This window comes from Xyrauchen texanus, chromosome 32, assembly GCF_025860055.1.
Source record: "Xyrauchen texanus isolate HMW12.3.18 chromosome 32, RBS_HiC_50CHRs, whole genome shotgun sequence".
Taxonomy (NCBI): domain Eukaryota; kingdom Metazoa; phylum Chordata; class Actinopteri; order Cypriniformes; family Catostomidae; genus Xyrauchen; species Xyrauchen texanus.
Genome location: NC_068307.1, coordinates 16022597 through 16043833, shown reverse-complemented (window position 1 = coordinate 16043833; position 21237 = coordinate 16022597). Strand labels below are relative to the sequence as shown.

The following is a 21237-nucleotide window of genomic DNA, read 5'->3' as shown; positions in this document are numbered from 1 at the left end:
ATGTAATATATACCCAATTATAAAAACATTGGAGCATCTCACGTCTCGAGATCTCTGCATTTGGAATTTTGCTCCGTCCAGCTGTGTTTGAAGGAAATAACGTGTTTTCATTCTGTGCCGTCCCTTGCAGATCACACCAGTTTGATCGTACACATCTGAGCCTAATGTAATCGCACTGATTTGAACGTATGTGCGGAAGAGTTAATTGCATTATTTTTTAAATATAATTAATCACACTGAATTAATGTGTTAAATCATCAGCTCTACTTTTAGTAGAAATACGCATTTACAATTAACGGTCTCTCTTTTGTTTTTGAAAAATAGTCTAGAAATATTGATTATGCATTTTGCACATCCATTTTTTTCCAATCAAAAGAGAATGTCCTATGCCCCTAATATCACCTGTCACTGATTAGCAATAGCAAGTACCAAATCATGGTTCACAGCTGTGACAAACTAAAGTTTTCTTTTTTTTTTTTTTTAAAGGGATGATATGTCGCACCCCAACTTCCTGTTTCAATAGGAACTACATCATCTCAGGAGAGAAACTTAAAGAGCACATATTATGGTTTTTAAACTTGTCTAATTTTGTTTTAAAGGTCTCATACAATAGATTTACATGCATCTAAGGTAAAAAAAAAATACTTTAATTTGCTCATAATTTAAATTGCAGCATTACCTTTTTTCCCCAGTGTCAAAAACGGCTTATTCAATGATCCGTTCTAAACTCCTTTCAGAAAGCCTACTCTGCTCTGATTGGTCAGATGTCCCAGTCTGTTGTGATTATTCTACCGCTTAGTGTAGTGTATGAGATGGGTTTTTTGTTGCCAAATTACATAGGTTAGTACAGGAAGTAAGTCTGAAATTACTAACGACTCATTTCAGTTGTTCAGAATCGGTTCTTTCTTTTGTGAATCAATAACTCCATTTGTCGTGCACTTTGATTTTTGAAACTTTGCAGACTTTTTATATTCACAAAGAGAAATTTATATTCACAAAAGCAAGTGACACTACATGAAAGATAATATTTGAAAAACCATAATAGGTGCTCTTTAATATATCAAGAAATTTAATTGGGTCTTTTCTTGGGGTCTGCCCTAGAAACATCTCCCAGATCCTTTCACGTAAACACGAAAGAAGAACTTTCAGAAAAACACTGTATGTAGGTGTAAACAACTCCTTAGCTCTTTTTGACTGTAATGATGTGTGCGCATTGTAATTGTTCAGTGGTGTGAGAGTGATTTTATTGCCTCTTTGCTCCTCTGCAGGTTCAGAGTCCTGCTAGAGATAATGGGGTGAGTCCAAATTCTTTTTTTCCCCTATTCTTTGCTTGTCTCAGTGTGCACAATGCAATGGGCTCATTTGATAAATTTTTTATTGCAATTTTGTGTGTTTGTGTTTGTGTGTGAGTGTGTGTGAGAGAGAGAGCGAGAGAGAGAGAGAGAAAGAGAGAGAATGAGTGTGTCAATGAGTGATCTTAAAAACCCATCCAAATGATGTGATTCGTTTTGACTGATTGTAAGTAAATTTTTGATGTGTCCTCGAGAGACTGATTGTGCTTGACTAGATATCTGTGGACACGCTCTGAAACTTGTCAGTTGCTGTTAGTTCAAAGCTCCGTTCATGAGCTCATGGTGTGCGTCACAGTTTAAAAGTGAAACAGCAAGATATTGAGATGTTTTAGGCACTGATCTTTGTTTAGGCTAGAGCAATCAGATATATGTCAGAATTGTGGAAGAGAGAGACTTTATTGACTTTATTCAGAAAGGCTGCAAAAATATACAGGTGAAACTCGAAAAATTAGAATATTGTGCAAAAGTTCATTAATTTCAGTAATTCAACTTAAAAGGTGAAACTAATATATTATATAGACTCATTACAAGCAAAGTAAGATATTTCAAGCCTTTCTTTGATATAATTTTGATGATTATGGCTTACAGCTTATGAAAACCCCAAATTCAGAATCCCAGAAAATTAGAATATTGTGAAAAGGTTCAGTATTGTAGGCTCAAAGTGTCACACTCTAATCAGCTAAACACCTGCAAAGGGTTCCTGAGCCTTTAAATGGTCTCTCAGTCTGGTTCAGTTGAATTCACAATCATGGGGAAGACTGCTGACCTGACAGTTGTGCAGAAAACCATCATTGACACCCTCCACAAGGAGGGAAAGCCTCAAAAGGTAATTGCAAAAGAAGTTGGATGTTCTCAAAGTGCTGTATCAAAGCACATTAATAGAAAGTTAAGTGGAAGGGAAAAGTGTGGAAGAAAAAGGTGCACAAGCAGCAGGGATGACCGTAGCCTGGAGAGGATTGTCAGGAAAAGGCCATTCAAATGTGTGGGGAGCTTCACTTGGAGTGGACTGAGGCTGGAGTTACTGCATCAAGAGCCACCACACACAGATGGGTCCTGGACATGGGCTTCAAATGTCAAACGTCTTACCTGGGTTAAAGAAAAAAGAACTGGTCTGTTGCTCAGTGGTCCAAAGTCCTCTTTTCTGATGAGAGCAAATTTTGCATCTCATTTGGAAACCAAGGTCCCAGAGTCTGGAGGAAGAATGGAGAGGCACACAATCCAAGATGCTTGAAGTCCAGTGTGAAGTTTCCACAGTCTGTGTTGGTTTGGGGAGCCATGTCATCGGCTGGTGTTGGTCCACTGTGCTTTATTAAGTCCAGAGTCAACGCAGCCGTCTACCGGACATTTTAGAGCACTTCATGCTTCCTTCAGCAGACAAGCTTTATGGAGATGCTGACTTCATTTTCCAGCAGGACTTGGCACCTGCCCACACTGCCAAAAGTACCAAACCTGGTTCAGTGACCATGGTATTACTGTGCTTGATTGGCCAGCAAACTCGCTTGACCTGAACCCCATAGAGAATCTATGGGGCATTGCCAAGAGAAAGATGAGAGACATGAGACCAAACAATGCAGAAGAGCTGAAGGCCGCTATTGAAGCATCTTGGTCTTCCATAACACCTCAGCAGTGCCACAGGCTGATAGCATCCATGCCACGCCGCATTGAGGCAGTAATTAATGCAAAAGGGGCCCAAACCAAGTACTGAGTACATATGCATGATTATACTTTTCAGAGGGCCGACATTTCTGTATTTAAAATCCTTTTTTTTATTGATTTCATGTAATATTCTAATTTTCTGAGATTCTGAATTTGGGGTTTTCATAAGCTGTAAGCCATAATCATCAAAATTATATCAAAGAAAGGCTTGAAATATCTTACTTTGCTTGTAATGAGTCTATATAATATATTAGTTTCACCTTTTAAGTTGAATTACTGAAATTAATGAACTTTTGCACGATATTCTAATTTTTCGAGTTTCACCTGTATATGTTTTTTGGCATATTTTACTCAAATATGTTTAGTTGTTTGTAGTTCGAATAGTAATGCCTCTGACACTTATGTTGTCTGATTCAGTAACACAAGCAGAGGCTAAATGTTATATCCGTGTTTCCATATATAAAATGCTATAGCTTTAGCCTAGGTAGATATACAGGATATTGACTACTACACTGAACAAACAGATCAGTAAAATCAGATTTGAAAAACAAATCGGATTTTGGCCTATTTGAGGTGTGAACAAACTCATAGTAAGTTTGAAATAGAGCAAGCTTGTAGTATCATAGAAAGTAGGAGAGCTTGTAGTATTGATAGTCAGATAGTGAGCTGGAGAGGTGCCAGTATGAGCAGACGGTGTGACCGGTGGAAACATGTTGTTCTGGAAGACATGGGGCTCTGAGAGCTGTGGGGAACCTCAGCCTGCTACATCTCTCTATAAGCACACAAAGATTTACACAAATGCATGCAGGATTCATCACCGTAATAACAAAACATATCCTCCCTTAAAAGCCCACTAGCTCATGGGAATGTGATCCAAGACTTTGGTTTGTCAAGTGATGTGCCTGAGAGGTTTTGCTGAAAGTGTTGACTCTTAGTCTGGTGTTTTAGCTGTCAAATATGGCCAAATATGATTTATATGGTTTTAATTTAATCATATGATTATCAGAACTGGAAAGATTACGTTTGACATCTTATTTTGGCTGGAGTACTGTATATTGGTTCACGGATCAGGAAATTTGAGGCTGATACCAATCTCCAATATTTTTTAACCAAGATCGGCCGTTACTGATTTTTTCAAATGTTCCCTTTGCCACACTTATACAAGTTATATTGTGCAGCTATATGTTTATGCCCCACACAGTAAAATTACAGTAACACTTTAAAAAAAGTTTCTATTTGTTAACATTATTTAACAGCATTACTGTTGTTAACATGAACTAATGAACTTAATGTTAGTTACAACATATACTATTACATTTTTAAAATCAAAATTTGTATTAATTAACATTAGTTAATGGACTTTAAACTAACAATGAACAATTGTAATTGTATTAATTAACATTACAATTAATAAAGACACACTTCTGTTTTGTTTTAAAACAAAGTCATTCTATCACTGGGTAGAACTCATAAGATGACAAGCTGATCAAAAAATGTTTTAATCACACTCAGCTGCATATTATTACAAACGCTGATTACTGATCCATAGTGATTCTATATAATGCAAAAGCAACTAATAATGGATAAAATAACCTTGACGGACATTAGTTTGTACAGTTTTGGTGAATTTTAAAATATAACCTCTAACAGGGCTGCTGAAGGCAGGGATCAAACCCGGGTCTGTGGTGCTCTAGTGTTTGGTGTTCTGGTGTTATAGTAGAGATAATCAAAGTACAATGTCTTGGTTGACTCTCTCAGTCTGGCCATTGGACTGATTGAGGATCCGATGAGTCGGCCAAACGCCTTCCAGAACTGTGATGTTAACTGTGGGCCTCGGTCAGAAACCATATCCTGCGGGAACCCGTGGATCCTGAAGACATGCCTCATTAATAGTTCAGCAGTTTGGTTTGCAGTGGGGAGCTTAGGCAAAGGTAAGAGGCGACAAGTTTTAGAAAATCTGTCTACCACCACCAGAATTACCATATTTCATTGGGATCAAGGTAGGTCAGTGACGAAATCCAAGGAAATGTGGGATCAAGGGTGTCTCTTTACGGGTAGTGGGAGCAGTAGACTATGAGGGTGGGTCAAGCAGCGATGAAGGTCCGGACATCGCCCTGAAGCTTGGGCCACCAGAACCTCCTCTGGACAAGCTTGCAAGTCCTGGTAGTTCCTGGGTGTCCAGAAGGGAGGGAGGCATGAGCCCACTGCAAAACCTCAGAGTGGAGACGGTTAGGAACACAGAGGCACCCAGGAGGGCCATTACCTGGTCCTGGTTGCTGCAATTGGGCCCTATTGACAGCCGTCTCAAGGTCCCACTGGATGGGGCAATCACCCGGGAGGCAGGGAGAATGGGTTCTGGACAGGACTCCCCCTCTGGTGGATCAAACTGCCTTGAGAGTGCATCAGGTTTGAGGTTTTTGGAACCGGGGCAATAGGAGAGAGTAAAATTGAAACGTTTAAAAAAGAGGGCCCAACGGGCTTGTCTGGAGTTCAACCTCTTTGCCTCCTGGATGTAGGTGAGGTTCCTGTGGTCCGTCCAAATGAGGAAAGGGTGTTTGTCCCCCTCCAGCCAATGCCTCCACTCCTCCAATGCCATTTTAACGGCCAGCAGTTCCTTTGCGTTGGGGTAAGCCGATGAGAAATAAAGGCGCACAGGTGAAGCTTATTATAATTCTTACCCCTCTGTGACAGAACAGCTCCAACTCCCACATCTGGGGGCATCCACCTCCACTACATAGGGTATCTCTAGATCAGGGAGGATAAGTATGGGGGCAGATATGAAGAGTCGCTTTAGCATGTTGAAGGCTTGGTCTGCTCTGCTGGTCCACGTAAACTGTCTGGTTGATTTCTTGGTGAGTGAGGAGAGAGGCTCTGCAACAGAACTGAAGTGTCTGATAAATCTTCTGTAAAAATTGGAGAAGCCAAGAAAGCGCTGTACCTGTTTCACAGAAGCTGGACAGGGCCAATCCAAGACTGCTTGAATCTTGCCAGGATCCATCTGGAGGCAGCCCTTGGACACGCAGAAGCCAAGGAATGAGACTGAAGGGACGTGAAATTCACTCTTCTCCAACTTCATGAAGAGTTTATGCTTAAGTAGCCACTTAAGGACCTGCCGAACATGCTGAACGTGTTCTTGGGAGTTGTGGGAGAAAATGAGACTGTTGTCCAGATAGACAAACACGAATTTGTAGAGCATCTCTCTGTGGGTGTCATTAATGAAGGCCTGGAAGACAGCTGGGGCATTCACCAGGCCGAATGGCATTACCTGGTACTCGTAGCGGCCAGTCGGGGTGTTGAATGTGCTCTTCCACTCATCTCCCTCCCGGATTCTAACAAGGTGGTAAGCATTCCGGAGGTCTAGCTTGGTGAAGATGGTGGCACCCTGCAGGATCTCAAATTCTGTGGACATGAGGGGAAGAGGGTAGCGGATCTTGACAGTTATCCGGTTTAGACCTCGGTAGTCAATGCAGGGTCAAAGGCCGCCATCCTTCTTTTCCACAAAGAAGAAACTGGCGGATGAACCAACTATCCAGAGACTCCTTGAGATACTTCTCCATGGCTAATCTCTCAGGACCAGAGAGGGAATCGAGTCTACCACGGGGTGGGCAGGTACTGGGAAGCAGCTCGATAGTGCAATCATAAGGTCTATGAGGGGGAGAGAGGCAGCTCTGTCCTTAATGAAAACTTTGAGGAGGTCTGCATACTCCGGGGTTACTCGGGATAACTCGGGAAGAGGGGTTACAGACCTGGGTTTGTCCGACCCATCTCGAGAAGAGACAAGACGTCCGTGGACAGGGTCTCGGGAGCAGAGGTATAGTTCCGCCTGGAGATATCTGGAGAGGGTCTTGGGAATGCTCCCAGTGGATCTGGGACACAGCAGAAGGTGGAATCAGAGACACGGCAGTTGGTTCCCCATGTTCTAACAACCCCTCAGGACCAGTTAATGTGAGGATTGTGCACTTTCAGCCATGGGAAGCCGAGAATTAGAGGAAGCTTAGGAGAGTGAATCAAAAGGAACTGAATCGGTTCCTGGTGTTGCCCCACCCTTAGCTGGAGAGGCGGGGTACATTGACCAACCTGTCCGGAACCCAGAGGGCTGCCATCCACTGCCGTAATAAGAGGTCTAGGTAGGGTAACAGACTGTATAGAGAGGCTCCTGGCCAACTCGAAATCCATTAAGTTTCCGGCGGCCCCAGAATCTACAAAGGCACTAAACTGATGATACAGAGTGCCGTGGGTAAGGGTGGCGTGGAAGGTCAAACCAGCGGTCGCCGAGCAGGGGATGGTTCCTACTCTCATCCTGGCTCCCCTCCTCCTGGACGAGAGTTGGCTTTTCCCAACAATTCAGGGCATGCAGAGCGAAAATGGCCTGACCTGCCACAATAGAGACAGCATTTAATGGGGTTAAAAGACTCCCTCTTGAAGGCGATGGTCTACCCAAATGGCCAGATCAATCTCGGAAAGCCAGCTCGTCCTTAAGCTCAGGAGACAAAGCATGGTGAAAGGTGGCTCTCAGGGCTTGTTGGTTCCATCCACACTCCGTGGCAAGGGTGTGGAACTCGATGGCGAACTCCGCTACACTCTGGGTACCTTGAGCGAGGTGAAGCAGGCGAAGATCCACATCTCCCTTACTAGCGGTGTGAAGGAAAACTCTCCTCATCTCAGAAATGAAATATGAAGGCGATGGTCTACCCAAATGGCCAGATCAATCTCGGAAAGCCAGCTCGTCATTAAGCTCAGGAGACAAAGCATGGTGAAAGGTGGCTCTCAGGGCTTGGGTGTTCCATCCACACTCTGTGGCAAGAGTGCGGAACTCGATGGTGAACTCCGCTACACTCTGGATACCTTGAGCGAGGTGAAGCAGGCGAAGATCCACATCTCCCTTACTAGCGGGGTGAAGGAAAACTCTCCTCATCTCAGAAATGAAATCTTGACAATTGGTAGTAAGTGGAGATCCCTGGTCCCATAGGGCTGAGGCCCAGTCCAATGCCTTGCCTGTGAGAAGGGTTATGATGTAGGCCACTTTACTACTTGGGGTGGGGAAGCTGCAGGGCTGAAAGGCCACTGAGTGATGAACCCTCTACACCTCTTTCGAATCTAATCGTTCAGGGTATGGTAAAGAAGGTGTAGGTCTTGGGGAAGCATCAGTAGAGTGGTCTCAGGATGAAGTGACTCAGAAGGTGAAGGATCTCTGAAAAGGCCTGGCCATGCCTCTGAATGGTCGCAGCTTGGCTTGAGAGGGCTGACAGAATCCGTTCGAGGCTAGATGAAGACGCTTCCACTGGGCTCACTTCCATTGTTCAGTCTTGCTGTAGGCGGGGATTCCAGTGGAATCATGAAGAAAATGCAACATCGTAACTATATTGGCATCTGTTTCAGAACAATCAAGCAAGCTACAGGTAGGCAATTCCACAAAAATGTCAACCATACCATAGAAAAACTGCGATTAATTTAATTCATCATGCAGACTTGATGGGTATTATAACATAATATAATATATCTCAGGTGTCGAAGTCTGCACATTTCAAAGTGTTTTGGATGGTTTCCCCTCATGATGTAAGTGCTGCTTTCACAAGTGTCACATCCGTAACAAAGAGATGTCACATCCTTAATGCCGGTTTTTCCCCATTTATGTAAAAACGACAATGAATAAAAAATAAATATTACATGTTCTTTGGAGTGCCAACCTTCCTACATTATTGGGCTATTATTATTTCTGGATTGTGCATTTCAATTCACAGAGTTTTGGCAAAGTGTGTGTGTGGTCTCCCAAAAACTCATGTCCGTTTTTGTCACATCCATAACGCAAGTTAATTTCCCATTCAAACTTGTCCAGACTAAATCGTTTCTGATGTCTGTACTCTATCTGTATGGTTCTCTGATTATACATAAAATTGCTTGATAAACTGGTAATTGTATATGCACTTGTGCACTTGTATATGAAGTTAAATTGTGATAATGTCAAATCCATAATGCTAGAATTACCCAGGTCTAAAAATGCCACAAATCACTCTATTGCAATTCCAATTTTACTAATTTTGTTATTTTGTCAGAGAGAAAGAATTGCGCTGCCATTATGTGTGTCACCCCTCCACCTTTTTTCATCGCCAAGTGTGTCATACCTCTGACTGAAGACAGCGAAATCTCAGCAAAACGAGTTGTGTAGAGCCAGTTTAATGCAGTTTTGTTTCCTTATGAGTCATCTTCCAAGCATCTGGCATTGGAATGCCTTTATGGTTGGAGATTGGAGATATCAAGTAGGAATATCCCACATCTGACTCAATACAAACTCAGCAGTAGACTAGTGCACATTTGAGCTGCAGTTTCCAGGTGAAATGCCCACAGAGGGGTGCCAAAAGCAAGTTGTAAAACAAGTTTTTTTTGGCTGTAAATAATGTAGTACAGCGAAAAGGCATATTTTATTAACTCTACACCCAAACACCAATCCTAAACCTAACCATTAATAGAGTAAAATTATAATCTTTTGAAAATGGAGCTTCTTAATCCCAGTTGTTACTCATTATGTGAAAGCGATTGCGTCCTGGTTTCAATGCAAGACACAAACCTGGGCCTCACACACTGCTGATGCAACGCACTTCAGGTCACACGAGGAGAAGGTAAACACATTTGAATCGATGCAAAAATGCCTGATAGGAGATGGCACTTTTTAGTAACTTGGCTTGATGTGGCAGATGGCAGAATACTGGAACATTCGACAACATGACAACATGGAAACAAAGATGATGTCAAAACTCCATAAAAGGAAGCAAGTAAAGCCTGTCATAATCCAAATGCAACTACCATATTTGGTTAATAAAATGTTTAATGGATCTATTATTGATTTATTAACAAGAATACTCTGACTCATATAAATTATGCTCACTGGACAAATAAACATGCAAGTGGTCACAATTGAAACAGGTGGGAAAATGCAGAGCCTCGTTTTCGAATAGGGAACTGATTGAGACCATTATAAAATTGGAGATTTCAAAATATTGTTACAATTAATTAAAAAAGTACAACTAAAAAGAAATATTCAATTATTATTGGTTTATCATTTCCTTTGTCCACAAAATTCCTTTTTGTTTTTTTTTTTTTATTAAAAGAAATTATGCCACTTTATAGTTTGCAATTTTCAAATGGGTCTTATTAAGAACTGAGCAAAATTTTACTTTGTATCTTCAAATTGACTCTTATCTTCTAGCTGGAACACACAGAGGAGGGAGCTCAGAGCTCAGAACTGCCTACAGCACCCACAGACTGCACACATCAGCCAAACCACACACACACACACACACACACACGCACACACACACACACACACACACACACACACAGAGCGTGCATCACAGAGCACACATGCTTATACACCCAGAGCTTAGATACCAGTCCACATAGTCACTGATGTCAGCACGCTAATCTCTTTCCTGATTGGTGGATGGGCAGCTGTCAAAAACACAGGCAGCACATCTGGTTCTCAACAGTTGGAAAACACAGCTCTGGCGACAAGGTTGCAGCCGTGTCAGAAGGGTTATCTTGGCGATAGGTACACCGAGGAACATCAGCTGCGCTCTGGCGCACCTCTCAACTAATTTCCTCTCCTTGGGATAAGACACGGTCATCTGCAACGCTGCAGGCAGCATGCAGCACAGATCCTCGGAGAATACAAGCTTTAACTGTCAGGTAGGATGGAGGGATGTTTGGGGTCCGGCAGGCTGGAGCATTAGCCTTCAAGCTCTGCCGTGTCCTTGAAAGGGATGCTGTGTTTTTATGTGCCTGTGGAGACTGTCTTGCTACGTGCTGAATTATTGTTATATAAAGAGACAGAACGCACTGTGCTTGTATCATTCCTTTGATACTGTTGTTTAAAGACAACAGTACATTTGATGTGTTTTTCCTTCTACCCTTTCTCTCTCTGCCTTCCTGTTTTGTTCTCCTTAGAGCTATTTTTGTCTCCTCCTTCCCATGTCCTCTGCTCTGCATCATATCTCTTTCTCTCCTTGTGTACCTTACATGTTTCTCTGTATTTCTGTGAGGGAAATAAATTATATCCGGTTGTCGGAGGGGGTGTTGAGTTCCAGCCTCCTTTCAGACTGGAGAGATGAATACTTCAATGAGCTTTAGATAGAATGAAGGTGCAAGTGATGTATGTGTGTGGGGATTGTGATTATTATTACTGAGGGCATAAATAGAATAGAAAAAGAGAAATTGGGGATGACAAGTTAAGAGTAAGAATACAAATAATCGTTCTTGTCTTGGATGGGACAGTCGAAAATATTTGGACCGTTCGTGAAAGAATCCATAAATATGCGATTTAATTATGCTGATGAGTCAGTGGCTTTGTGCTTGCGCATGGTTGTGTGAGTGTCATGGTAGTTCACTCTGTTTTTGGCTCTCTGGAAGGATGCTGATGCTGATCCTTCCATTGCCATGGTAACCACAGCCATTTGAAGGGATCAGTCCCACTGTTCTCAACCAATAGAACGTCTCAGATCCCATTCATCCCCCCAGCTTCTTCAACAACCTCAATAATCCCTTTCACCGCTCATGGTGGTTACTGCATGATCAGGCGGTTTAGAAGCACAATACACACACACAAATGTAGGGAAATCTGTGGGACATATTAGTACAGTGGGTAAATAACGTGACCTATATGTGGCTGGTGTCCTATATATTATGGTCTGCCTGTTCGTAACACCACAGAGTAAACATGTTCTGTCAGGTAACAAAAAAACTAAAATAAATATTTGACATGACTGAATCAATCTAACTTCATAAGTTTACACCAACAAAAGCCATTTTAAGGGTTAGAACAAGTAAGGTAACAACTGCATGTATTCACTTTTTACTGTCCATATTTATTGGCCACCCACCTTACCCGTCTTGAAACACGGACCATGGAGTCCAACGCACACTTGAATCAGAGGGCAGCCGAGAGTGCCCACGGCGCAATGAAGATGAAGGCGGGGGGGTGAACCATCGAAACTCCGGTGGAGGTCCGCAGCGGTCCTGACGGGCACATCGGTCATCCGACCTGCGTATAGGGGCGAAAGACTAATCAAAACAAATAGTAGCATGTTCCCTCCAAAGTTTTCCTCAGGATAGCTGCCGCTCGTTCGCAGTTCCGGTAAAGCAAATGACTAGAGGCCTTCTATCTTTTATGGAAACGAATGCTTCATGCTGCAGTTTAAGTTTATAATTTAATAAAGCTAGTAAGAATTCAGCCATATAGGGAGAACTGGGCCACAAAGTACCACATCCCAGAAACCTGCAAAGAGCTTTGTCTTGTGAAGAAGATTAACAGCAAGTGACTGTTTACACAAAATTCTATACAATTCAATTACACAAAACTATAAACTGATTCCTGAACCAAATATTTTTGTTCCAAATTAGTCTGCAGACTATGTCTTATGGTGAATTTTGGCCATTCTCTGAAAAATATTCAGATAACTGATTTTTTCCCCCTACATTAAACCAGTAAAATAAAATCTCTGTTTCCTTAGAATAAAAATTGTGGATCATTGCAGTATCAATAGAGGATCTTATTGCAATATCGTTATATTGATAGACACAAGTGAGAAAGAGGATAGAAATATGAGGGGAATGAGATGGGAACATATCCCAGTCCGGTTTCGAAACCAGGTCTTCCACCAACATGATCACACGTTAAGTTGGCATGTTGTTTCTGAAAATTAAACTCACTAGCAAGTGGCTTCTCCCATCAGACTTGTTTGCATCGGCACAACAGCGTTTACCTTCTTTAGTTGTGCGACCGAATGCATATTGCGTTAGCAATGTGTGGGACCTTGGTTCCTCTCCCGCGTCAAAACCAGGAAGTAATTACGTTCGTATAATCAGTGACGAGTGGTTAAAAATATTGATTTCCCGATGCACTGCGATCTGCATTTGAACGAGCTCGAAATCGATTCTTAATCCCAAGATCGACCTTTTACTCTGTGCGCAATCTCTTCTACAATGAAAGGAAATCACTCGAATTTGAAACTAAATTCCACGCTATGTGACTAAAAATGTATATTTGGCTACTGGTTGGTAAAAGTTTAGATTACACTCACAAGTAGTTGTGTAGTATTGCAGTGGAGTATTCAATGCGTGTTGAGAGTAAAAGTTGTTATGTGTTATGTGTGCCCAGACGAGATCCACCCATTTGTCATTGAATCATGTATTTTTTAATACCCTTTCTGTTCTTTACAGTGAGTTGTTGATCCAAATAATCAAAAAATAAACATTTAATTACGCATAGCACAGATGAGATAAAGCCATTCAAGTTTTTTAATTAACATGTACTCATCTACAGAAGCTATGTACAGAAATGCCAGTTTCCTTAAAGAGACAGTACCAGTTTTAGTACGTGTTCAACAAATCAATGTAAATACTTGTAGATAGTAAAATTATGCAATTCAACAATAAACAGATAGCAAATATGCAATATAATATCATGCTTATTGATTGAATAGATTGATTTATATATTTTTAAAAAGCTAAAATGTGACCAAATTATAAAAAAAAAAAAATGCAATTATTAATATGAATATTTTCATAATGTACCTAGTTTGAAGTCCCCTGTATAATTACAGCATTAGCTGGGAAATAATGTCTTTCCTATTTAAGCAAAAGGGACATTATAATTGAAACATACCCTTATGAATCAAGATCAAATTGAAGTGATATCCGAATCGAATGGAGAGACTTTGTGAAATTGAATCGAATCGGGAAATCTGTATCATCCCTAAATCAGCTCTAATGACGAGTGTGATTCGGGGGCTGCATTTTTCCCTCTAACATTACATTTTGACTCCACTAATGGCTACATTTAGGTTTGGGGTGGGGTACAGTTAAAATATGCATTTCTTCACTGTATTATGTCCTATACAGCTGAAAACTCCCTTTGGCACCATCCCCCCTCCCCCTTGGACATTTCACCCACAAGATGGAGCTCACATGTGCCCAACAACACTTACCGCTTTGGCCTCTGGGGGCAGTGTTTTGAATGTCAGTTAGTATAGAAAAAGTCAACCGACTTCTGATTCTTCTTCCACATGTGCATTCCAACTCAATGTCAGAGCACTCGCACTGACCACAAGGCCAAGGTTCCAACATTGGAATGATAAGACTTGAAATTAAGTAGTTTATAGAGATGCATTATTTTGTTTTAAAATCTTAGTGCATGTTTTTTTCTGCCAAGTATTCAGAATATGCATGAACATGAATATCTGTGCGTGCTTTTAAACCGCTCTGAAACTGCCTTGATCTATTTGTGCTATTCTATTGAGAGAATCTTGCCTGAAAGACACTCAATGCTCTCAATGGATTTCAGCTACAGTTGACTGGGTGTCCCTTATCAAAGGCTGCTCTGTCTGGTTTTATTTTAGAAGTCAGGTTCACAGCTGTTAGTCCAAGATGGTCTTCTTCAGTTCTTGCAGACCATTCTAGAGTTTTGTTGTGATGATGTCTCAGTGTTATACAAACCCCTCGCACAGAACTGCTTGCTCTAGTTTGTTGATTACTCTTTGCATTAAGCTGCCTTAATAACCCTCAGCAACGGATCCAGCGCCAATCTCTTAAAGTCCCTCATTACAGACTGGCTCATTCACTCAGTGAGGAGCAGAAAATTAACATCCATGGTATGCTATATACAAATTACATTTTGATCCACTCTTAACTTTTTCCATAAGGCCACTTCTCTATGATCTTCGCTATGCAGCATTTATTGACGGATTATATGTCCTCACATCTTCATAAAATGCATTTTTGTCTCAACACTGTTGAAGTCTTGTGATTGAGGTCTCCTTAGATGCAGAGAGAACAGTTTAAGAATGCGACCAAGGCTGAAGAATAGAGGTTGAGCAGAGATGTCTGTGGTTAAATTCAGACTGTAATTCTTACCGGAGCAGAGCGGAAGGAACAAATGGTCCTTTCACTACAGGAACTTTATACTATTCAGTCTAATGCCTCACGAGATCTATTGCTGTTCAGGAATGTAGTGTGAATATACATGTCCATGCACTACTTCAGAGTTAATGTATGCTGTTTGGAGAATGCTCATAATTCTGTCTCTGGAATTTCTTAAAGTTGGTAATGCTGCCAGAAGATTTTTTTACCCTAAAGCTACAGGAATAAAATATATGGAAGTGTAATGCATTCACAACCACATCCGTCTTCTGTTAATGTTGATTAGTATTGTCTTATTTGAAGAGAGAAGCAAAGAGACTTTGTACTTCCTTGTTTAATGACTGTGTGTATGTATAGGTGGTACTGTATATATCACAGCACCCATGTCTCAAAATGTACCATCTCCATCACTTTTGCCCTCCTTTGGCCACTCCTCCTCTTCTTTTAACAGTGGGCTTCTTTGTTGTCGTTAAATGGGGCATGGAGTGGACAGAGTACAGCAAGTAGTAGAGATACTATTTGACTTCTGGTGTAAGACATGGGAGTAGATGGTTTTCAGGAAGATGATTCTTTTGAAACTGTTCTGATTAGCCTAACTTTATCTTGTAGGTGTTTGTTCCACAATAGCATTTAACCCAAACAGGTATTTTCAATGGTTCAGCGTTTACTGATATCTTGAGAAAGGGTGATTGATGACAGATACAGTTATATGTGATATAATACAATTCACTACATTCTGCAACCTGAAAATGTGCACTCTGAAGTTCAGATTTCAGTCTTTTAATTGGCCAAATGGACAAATTTATTTTGATATCAGCCAATAAATCAGCCCTTATAGCCTAGATGCCCCTTAGGACTTCTAATCAACCAAAACATTTTCAATTGTCAATTGCTTTTGACAGTGCAATGTAGATTAAGACTAGGTCCTTTACACACTGTATTCTGTAAGCAATTTCAGACATTTTGGTAACTTTTGCCATTTTGCTAACTTCAACCACACATTCTCTCTCCAAAATCCTGCCCTCCAAATACAAGTCAGCTGACCAGATATCAGCAAAAAAAAAAAAAAAGGCATAGAGTGTTTCTGATCATCTAGTTTTCTTATTGGCTAAAAAGCATGGGCCACTCCACTGACAATTTTGCAGTTTACAGAGCCTAGACCTTACAATATTTAATTGATATCTGTCAGGAAGTTGGGACATGTTATGGGTGGTATTCCAAAAATATCACTTGCAGCACCTTTATTTGCTCAAGAAATGGACGGTAAAGGGTTAAAAGAAAGTTCTGGCTCTTTTTAATAAGGTCATAATGAGAGACTTTCTAAAGGTCAGTGGTGTAATAATATCCTGAACATAATTTTCTTCCATCGGTTAAGCTAAAGTCTCTGAACATTCACAATTCTTAGTGCTTTATATCAGTAGACAATAACATTTCGATCAATATAGCTTTTTCATGAGCGATTCTTCAAATCTTGAATATTTGATTACATCCGGTGAATATGAGTGATAAACAGTATAAAATTAAGAAACATTCCTGACTACAAACCCATGGAATAGCTGTTTGTTTTTGTTTGTGTTTGGGAGATATGGAATAAGCAATCACAAGCCATTTTGAGTTTAAAATGAGGTCAGGACTGACTTCTAAATATTTAATGGAAAAACTGCAGTGGGATTCATTGTTGTATAGTGCACTGAGCAGCACTACTATCTGACAAACATTCACTATTTGCAAAATCAGAATGCTTATCTTTTGTGTTTTTTTCTCTCAAAAAAATCAGCTATGCACTGCTCTATGCAGTGAGCCTGTTCCCTCCCCCACACCTGTGTGTGTGTATGTAAATGTGTGTCCTCATGTGCATATCTGCTCCATCATTATTCACCACTAGCAGTCATAGTCATGTGATGCTATGCACCGTGTGCTGCTAAGGCTGAAGGGGACAAGAGGGGAAAAGGACAGAAAAATTGGGAAATTGTATTAAGTATAAAGAAAAATGTTATACTTCAGTGAATATTCTTCAGGGTAGGTTAATTTTAGCTATTGAACATTTTCACCACTCATGCCCGGGAAAAAATAAAACAGTTTATTGAACACATGTTGACCTTTTGTGACAACATGAACATACTGACCTTTATGAGCACACATTGACCTTTTGTGACAACATATTGTCACACTATATGGGGCAAATTGTTGGCTTAATTTAAAAAGTAATTTAAGTAAAAAGTAATTTAAAAACAACTATGTAGCACAAAATTATTAATTAAACAACAAAAATTGAATATGTAACATACAAAAATATCAAAACATTGTTTTGGCAAACAAATATTGTAATTAATAAATTGTATATTTTGATGTCATTTAAAACATACGTGACAACCTGCCCTGATAAAAATGTCGCACCATGAATTTAATGAAAAATACCTTTGTCCTAAAAACACATTTAAACCATTCGGTAAAAATTTGCCTTCATAATATAGTTGAGCCTTGACATAATATATGTGGTTTGATTATGTTCACCAGTTTACCCAAGAGCTATAACAGAAATATAATGACTAATTCTTCTCATTTAAGAGGGTTTTGAACTAGGTGTTTGAAACCAACGTACAATACCTCTGCTGGAGAAAAAAATTAATTTGCGCATTGGACTTTTAACTCCAGATCTTATCGTTACTGAGATATAGCCTTTGTGACAGCTTCCATGTGTGACAACATTGTAGTCTCCCCTACAATGCAGGGCTCAACCATAAGGATACCCCAATGGCCATTGCTAGATAATTTTAGACATTTGACAGAACACTCATTTGTCCTGTTGGGCTAGTTCTTTGCTGAATGTTACATGCTTTGAACCATGCACATTTGACATGTGCATGACTTCAACATAGCTGGTTAATCGCAATAAAATAAAAATCGCGATATGACTCAGTGCCAATATTTTACCCTGAAGGCTGTGATTTAATTAATACATGTAAACAGGGTCAGTGTATACTCAACTCAATTTTATTTATAGAGCACTTTCAAAAACCACACTGGGTACCAAAGTGCTGTACATGGAGTTACAAAAAATAAATAAAATCACATTACATACAGCTTAAGAATGCAACAAGCATTTAAAACCAATAAAAACAGGATAAGATAAAAATTGACCTAGTACAATTTATAATGCAATTAATTAAAAGCTAGGGAAAATAAATCTGTTTTCAAGGCCCCCTGGAAAGAGAATGGAGACGGAGATGATTTTATGACCAATGGAAGCTCATTCCAAAGTCTAGGGGCTGCCACAGCAAAAGCTCCATCACCTTGAGTTTTTAGGCGAGATCGATGAACTGACAGACACAGCTGATCACCAGAGCGGAGAGACCTTGAAGGTTGATGCAAACTTATTAAAGCAGAGATGTACTCTGGTGCAAGACCATGAAGAGCCTTAAATACATACAGCAACACTTTGTACTTGATTCTGTATTGGATCGGTAACCAATGTAGTGAAATCAATACTGGGGTAATATGCTCTAGTTTCCTTGTTCCAGTTAAAAGCCTAGCAGCTGAATTCTGGACCAGCTGCAGGCAAGAGAGAGAGGCCTGACTCACACCCAGATACAAAGCATTACAATAGTCCAGTCGAGAAGACACAAAGGCATGCACAACCTTCTCCAAATCATCAAATGAAAGGATGGACTTAAACTTTGCTATAGATCTAAGATGGAATTTTTTTTGTCTCAGAGTCAAAAATAACACCCAGGTTTTTTTACATAGGGAAGTTTTTTCCCTGGAAGCAGTGACAAATTGCTATCTAAATTTACCTCACATCCCCTTTGACCAAAAACAATAAACTCTGACTTATTCTCATTTAATTGAAGAAAGTTGTTTGCAAGCCAATACTTCACAATTATGCAGAGACTCAAAAGAGGGGTGCTTCCCATGTTTAATAGGAAAGCAAATTTGAGCATCATCAGCATACAGTAGTGTATGCCATGCTTATCAAAGATCTTTCCTAACGGAAGCATGTAGAGGGAGAATAAAACGAGTCCCAAAATGGAGCCCTGAGGGACCCCACATGTCAAAAGAACAAAGAACAGTTCTCTAAACAGACAGAAATTTCTCTACCCTTCAGATATGAAGAGACCCAATCCAAGGCTAACCCCTGAAGACCAACCTGGTCTCTTAGGCGATCGATAAGAATGTCATGATCGACCGCATCGAAAGCGGCACTGAGATCCAGCAGCAGAAGACCAAAAGGACTACCAGAATCCAATAATGAAATATAATTTAAAACTCTCAACTGAGCTGACTCTGTAATATGACCAGCTCTGAAACCTGACTGAAATTTATCAAGCAAATTATTGATAGCTAAAAAATAATTTTATTGTGCAAGCACCGTCTTCTCTAATATTTTTGACATAAAGGATAATTTTGATATAGTTTGAAAGCTGATCATATCAGATGAATCAAGGTTTGCTTTCTTAAGAAGAGGCTGAATAACAGCATGCTTGAAGCAGCTGGGAACAATACCAGTAGTCAGGCTACTGTTGACAATTGATAACACGCTTGGACCAATTGAGTCCACCACCTCCTTAAACAAAGTGGATGGAATAACATCACACGTAGAACCAGTAGGCTTCATATGTGCAATTATATGTTTGAGTTGAGACAGGGACACAGGAACAAAACAGGTCAACAGATTTTGTGGAACTGAATAGGTAACAGGATCATTACTATCAGGTAAGATCTGTGAGCGTATACAAGCAATTTTAACAGTAAAAAATTTACTATAGCACATGTATTTTCAGTGGTTTCAGAGTGAGTCTGTTCTCGATACACACAAACTCTTTATCTATCTAATCTCCTGACTGACAGATGTGGTCAGTTCGGTGTACTGAGAGCACTATATTTAAAGTTATCCACATTTTCTTTAATTGGGCATTTGCATTATTTCACATGTTTGGCACATACAATTTACTATACAAATCTAAAATAACCCCTTGACACATTGTTTCTGTGGAAAGAGAGGGAGATTAAATGGCTGTTGTCAACTCAACTTCAAACAACAAAAACTCCCATTCCTTCAGAGTTCCGCCAAAATAAAGGTTTAAGGGTTTAACTGGACTTCATACCAATGCTAAAAGAAAGTTAAGAATTTATAAAATAAATCAATTACTATTGAATAATTATGATAATTATTATTATTAATATACAGTATTTCCAGTTGGCAGTAGAGCATGGGCAAAACATGGTTTAAATTTGGTTAAAAGGAATCACACAATGTTTTTTATGTTTATTATTTACACTACCATTCAAATGTTAGTCACTTTCTCGTTCTTTTTTTTCTTCACATTTTAGAATAATAGTAAAGTCATCACAATTATGGAATAATAGAAATGGAGATATGGGAATTATGTTGTGACTAAAAAAAAATCCAAAACCAACTTCTTGAGGTATCACCCTGGGATGCTTTTTAAACAGCATTGAACATCTATATGCTGGGCACTTATTGGCTGCTTTTCTTAATTATTTGGTTCAAGTCATCCATTTCTAACACTTTTTTTTTTAAATACAATTTTAGTTTTGTAATTAAATACATTAATATGGTGGCACAATTATATTTTTGTCTACACAACTAATTTCAAACATTTAAGCATACGCCTTCAGATCAAAAGGTTTTTAAGATCACGAGAAACATTTCAGGCAAGTGACCCCAAACATTTGAACAGTAGTGTATATCACAGTTCAAATTGCAATCACAATATTTTTCAAAATAGAGATTTTGTCCAAATTGTTTATCCTTTCTTAAACATTTGGTTTGCTGTACAATTGTTGCTTTGAATTCTACTGATTGAAATATGTCAGCAGAGTAACATTGTCTAGCTGGCCATCATAGGTTGAAAAATTATCATATCCCACACAAAATCTAGTTCAATCAACTCTTAGAAAGATTTAGCATGTTCATGCAGGTATGACATATTGATAGGATATTGGTCTTGGCAGACTGTTGTAGAGCAAGTATGGAAACTTGCTACTGCTAGAACATACACAGACATACTGAGTTAAGCATGTGGACATGCTGCTGCACAATTAGACATAAATAAAATCCCCATGTAGCAGATCTAGACAGTTGCAGCTGGGGAGGAGGAGGGTTTCAGAGAAAACGCTCACAGTGCGCTGCAGTGAAACCGGCTTACTTGCTGACTGAGCAAATTTAAATACTTGGCAAAGAGTTGTTTGGCTACCAGATTACTTGTCAAAGGACCTGCCATGTGAGCAGATTGGCTTGACATATCACATGTGAGCAAACTGACTGGCTTACAGATAGTAAGTTCAAAGAACCTAT

The 21237-nt window shown here is 39.9% G+C and overlaps 1 protein-coding gene across 4 annotated transcripts in view; it reads left to right on the top strand.

Moving 5' to 3' along the window:
- LOC127625828 (sodium-driven chloride bicarbonate exchanger-like) overlaps positions 1 to 21237 on the top strand; it is a 61755-nt gene that overhangs the window by 4254 nt on the left and 36264 nt on the right. For 2 of the 4 annotated variants that reach the window (XM_052101222.1, XM_052101226.1), the window contains exon 2: positions 1269 to 1295. The exons of 1 other annotated variant lie outside the window; for it this stretch is intronic. In XM_052101222.1, coding sequence (XP_051957182.1) covers positions 1269 to 1295 — 27 coding nt within the window. Of the gene's footprint in view, positions 1 to 1268; positions 1296 to 10310; positions 10692 to 21237 lie in introns of those variants that run through there. One more of the 4 variants, XM_052101225.1, reaches the window with a different exon arrangement.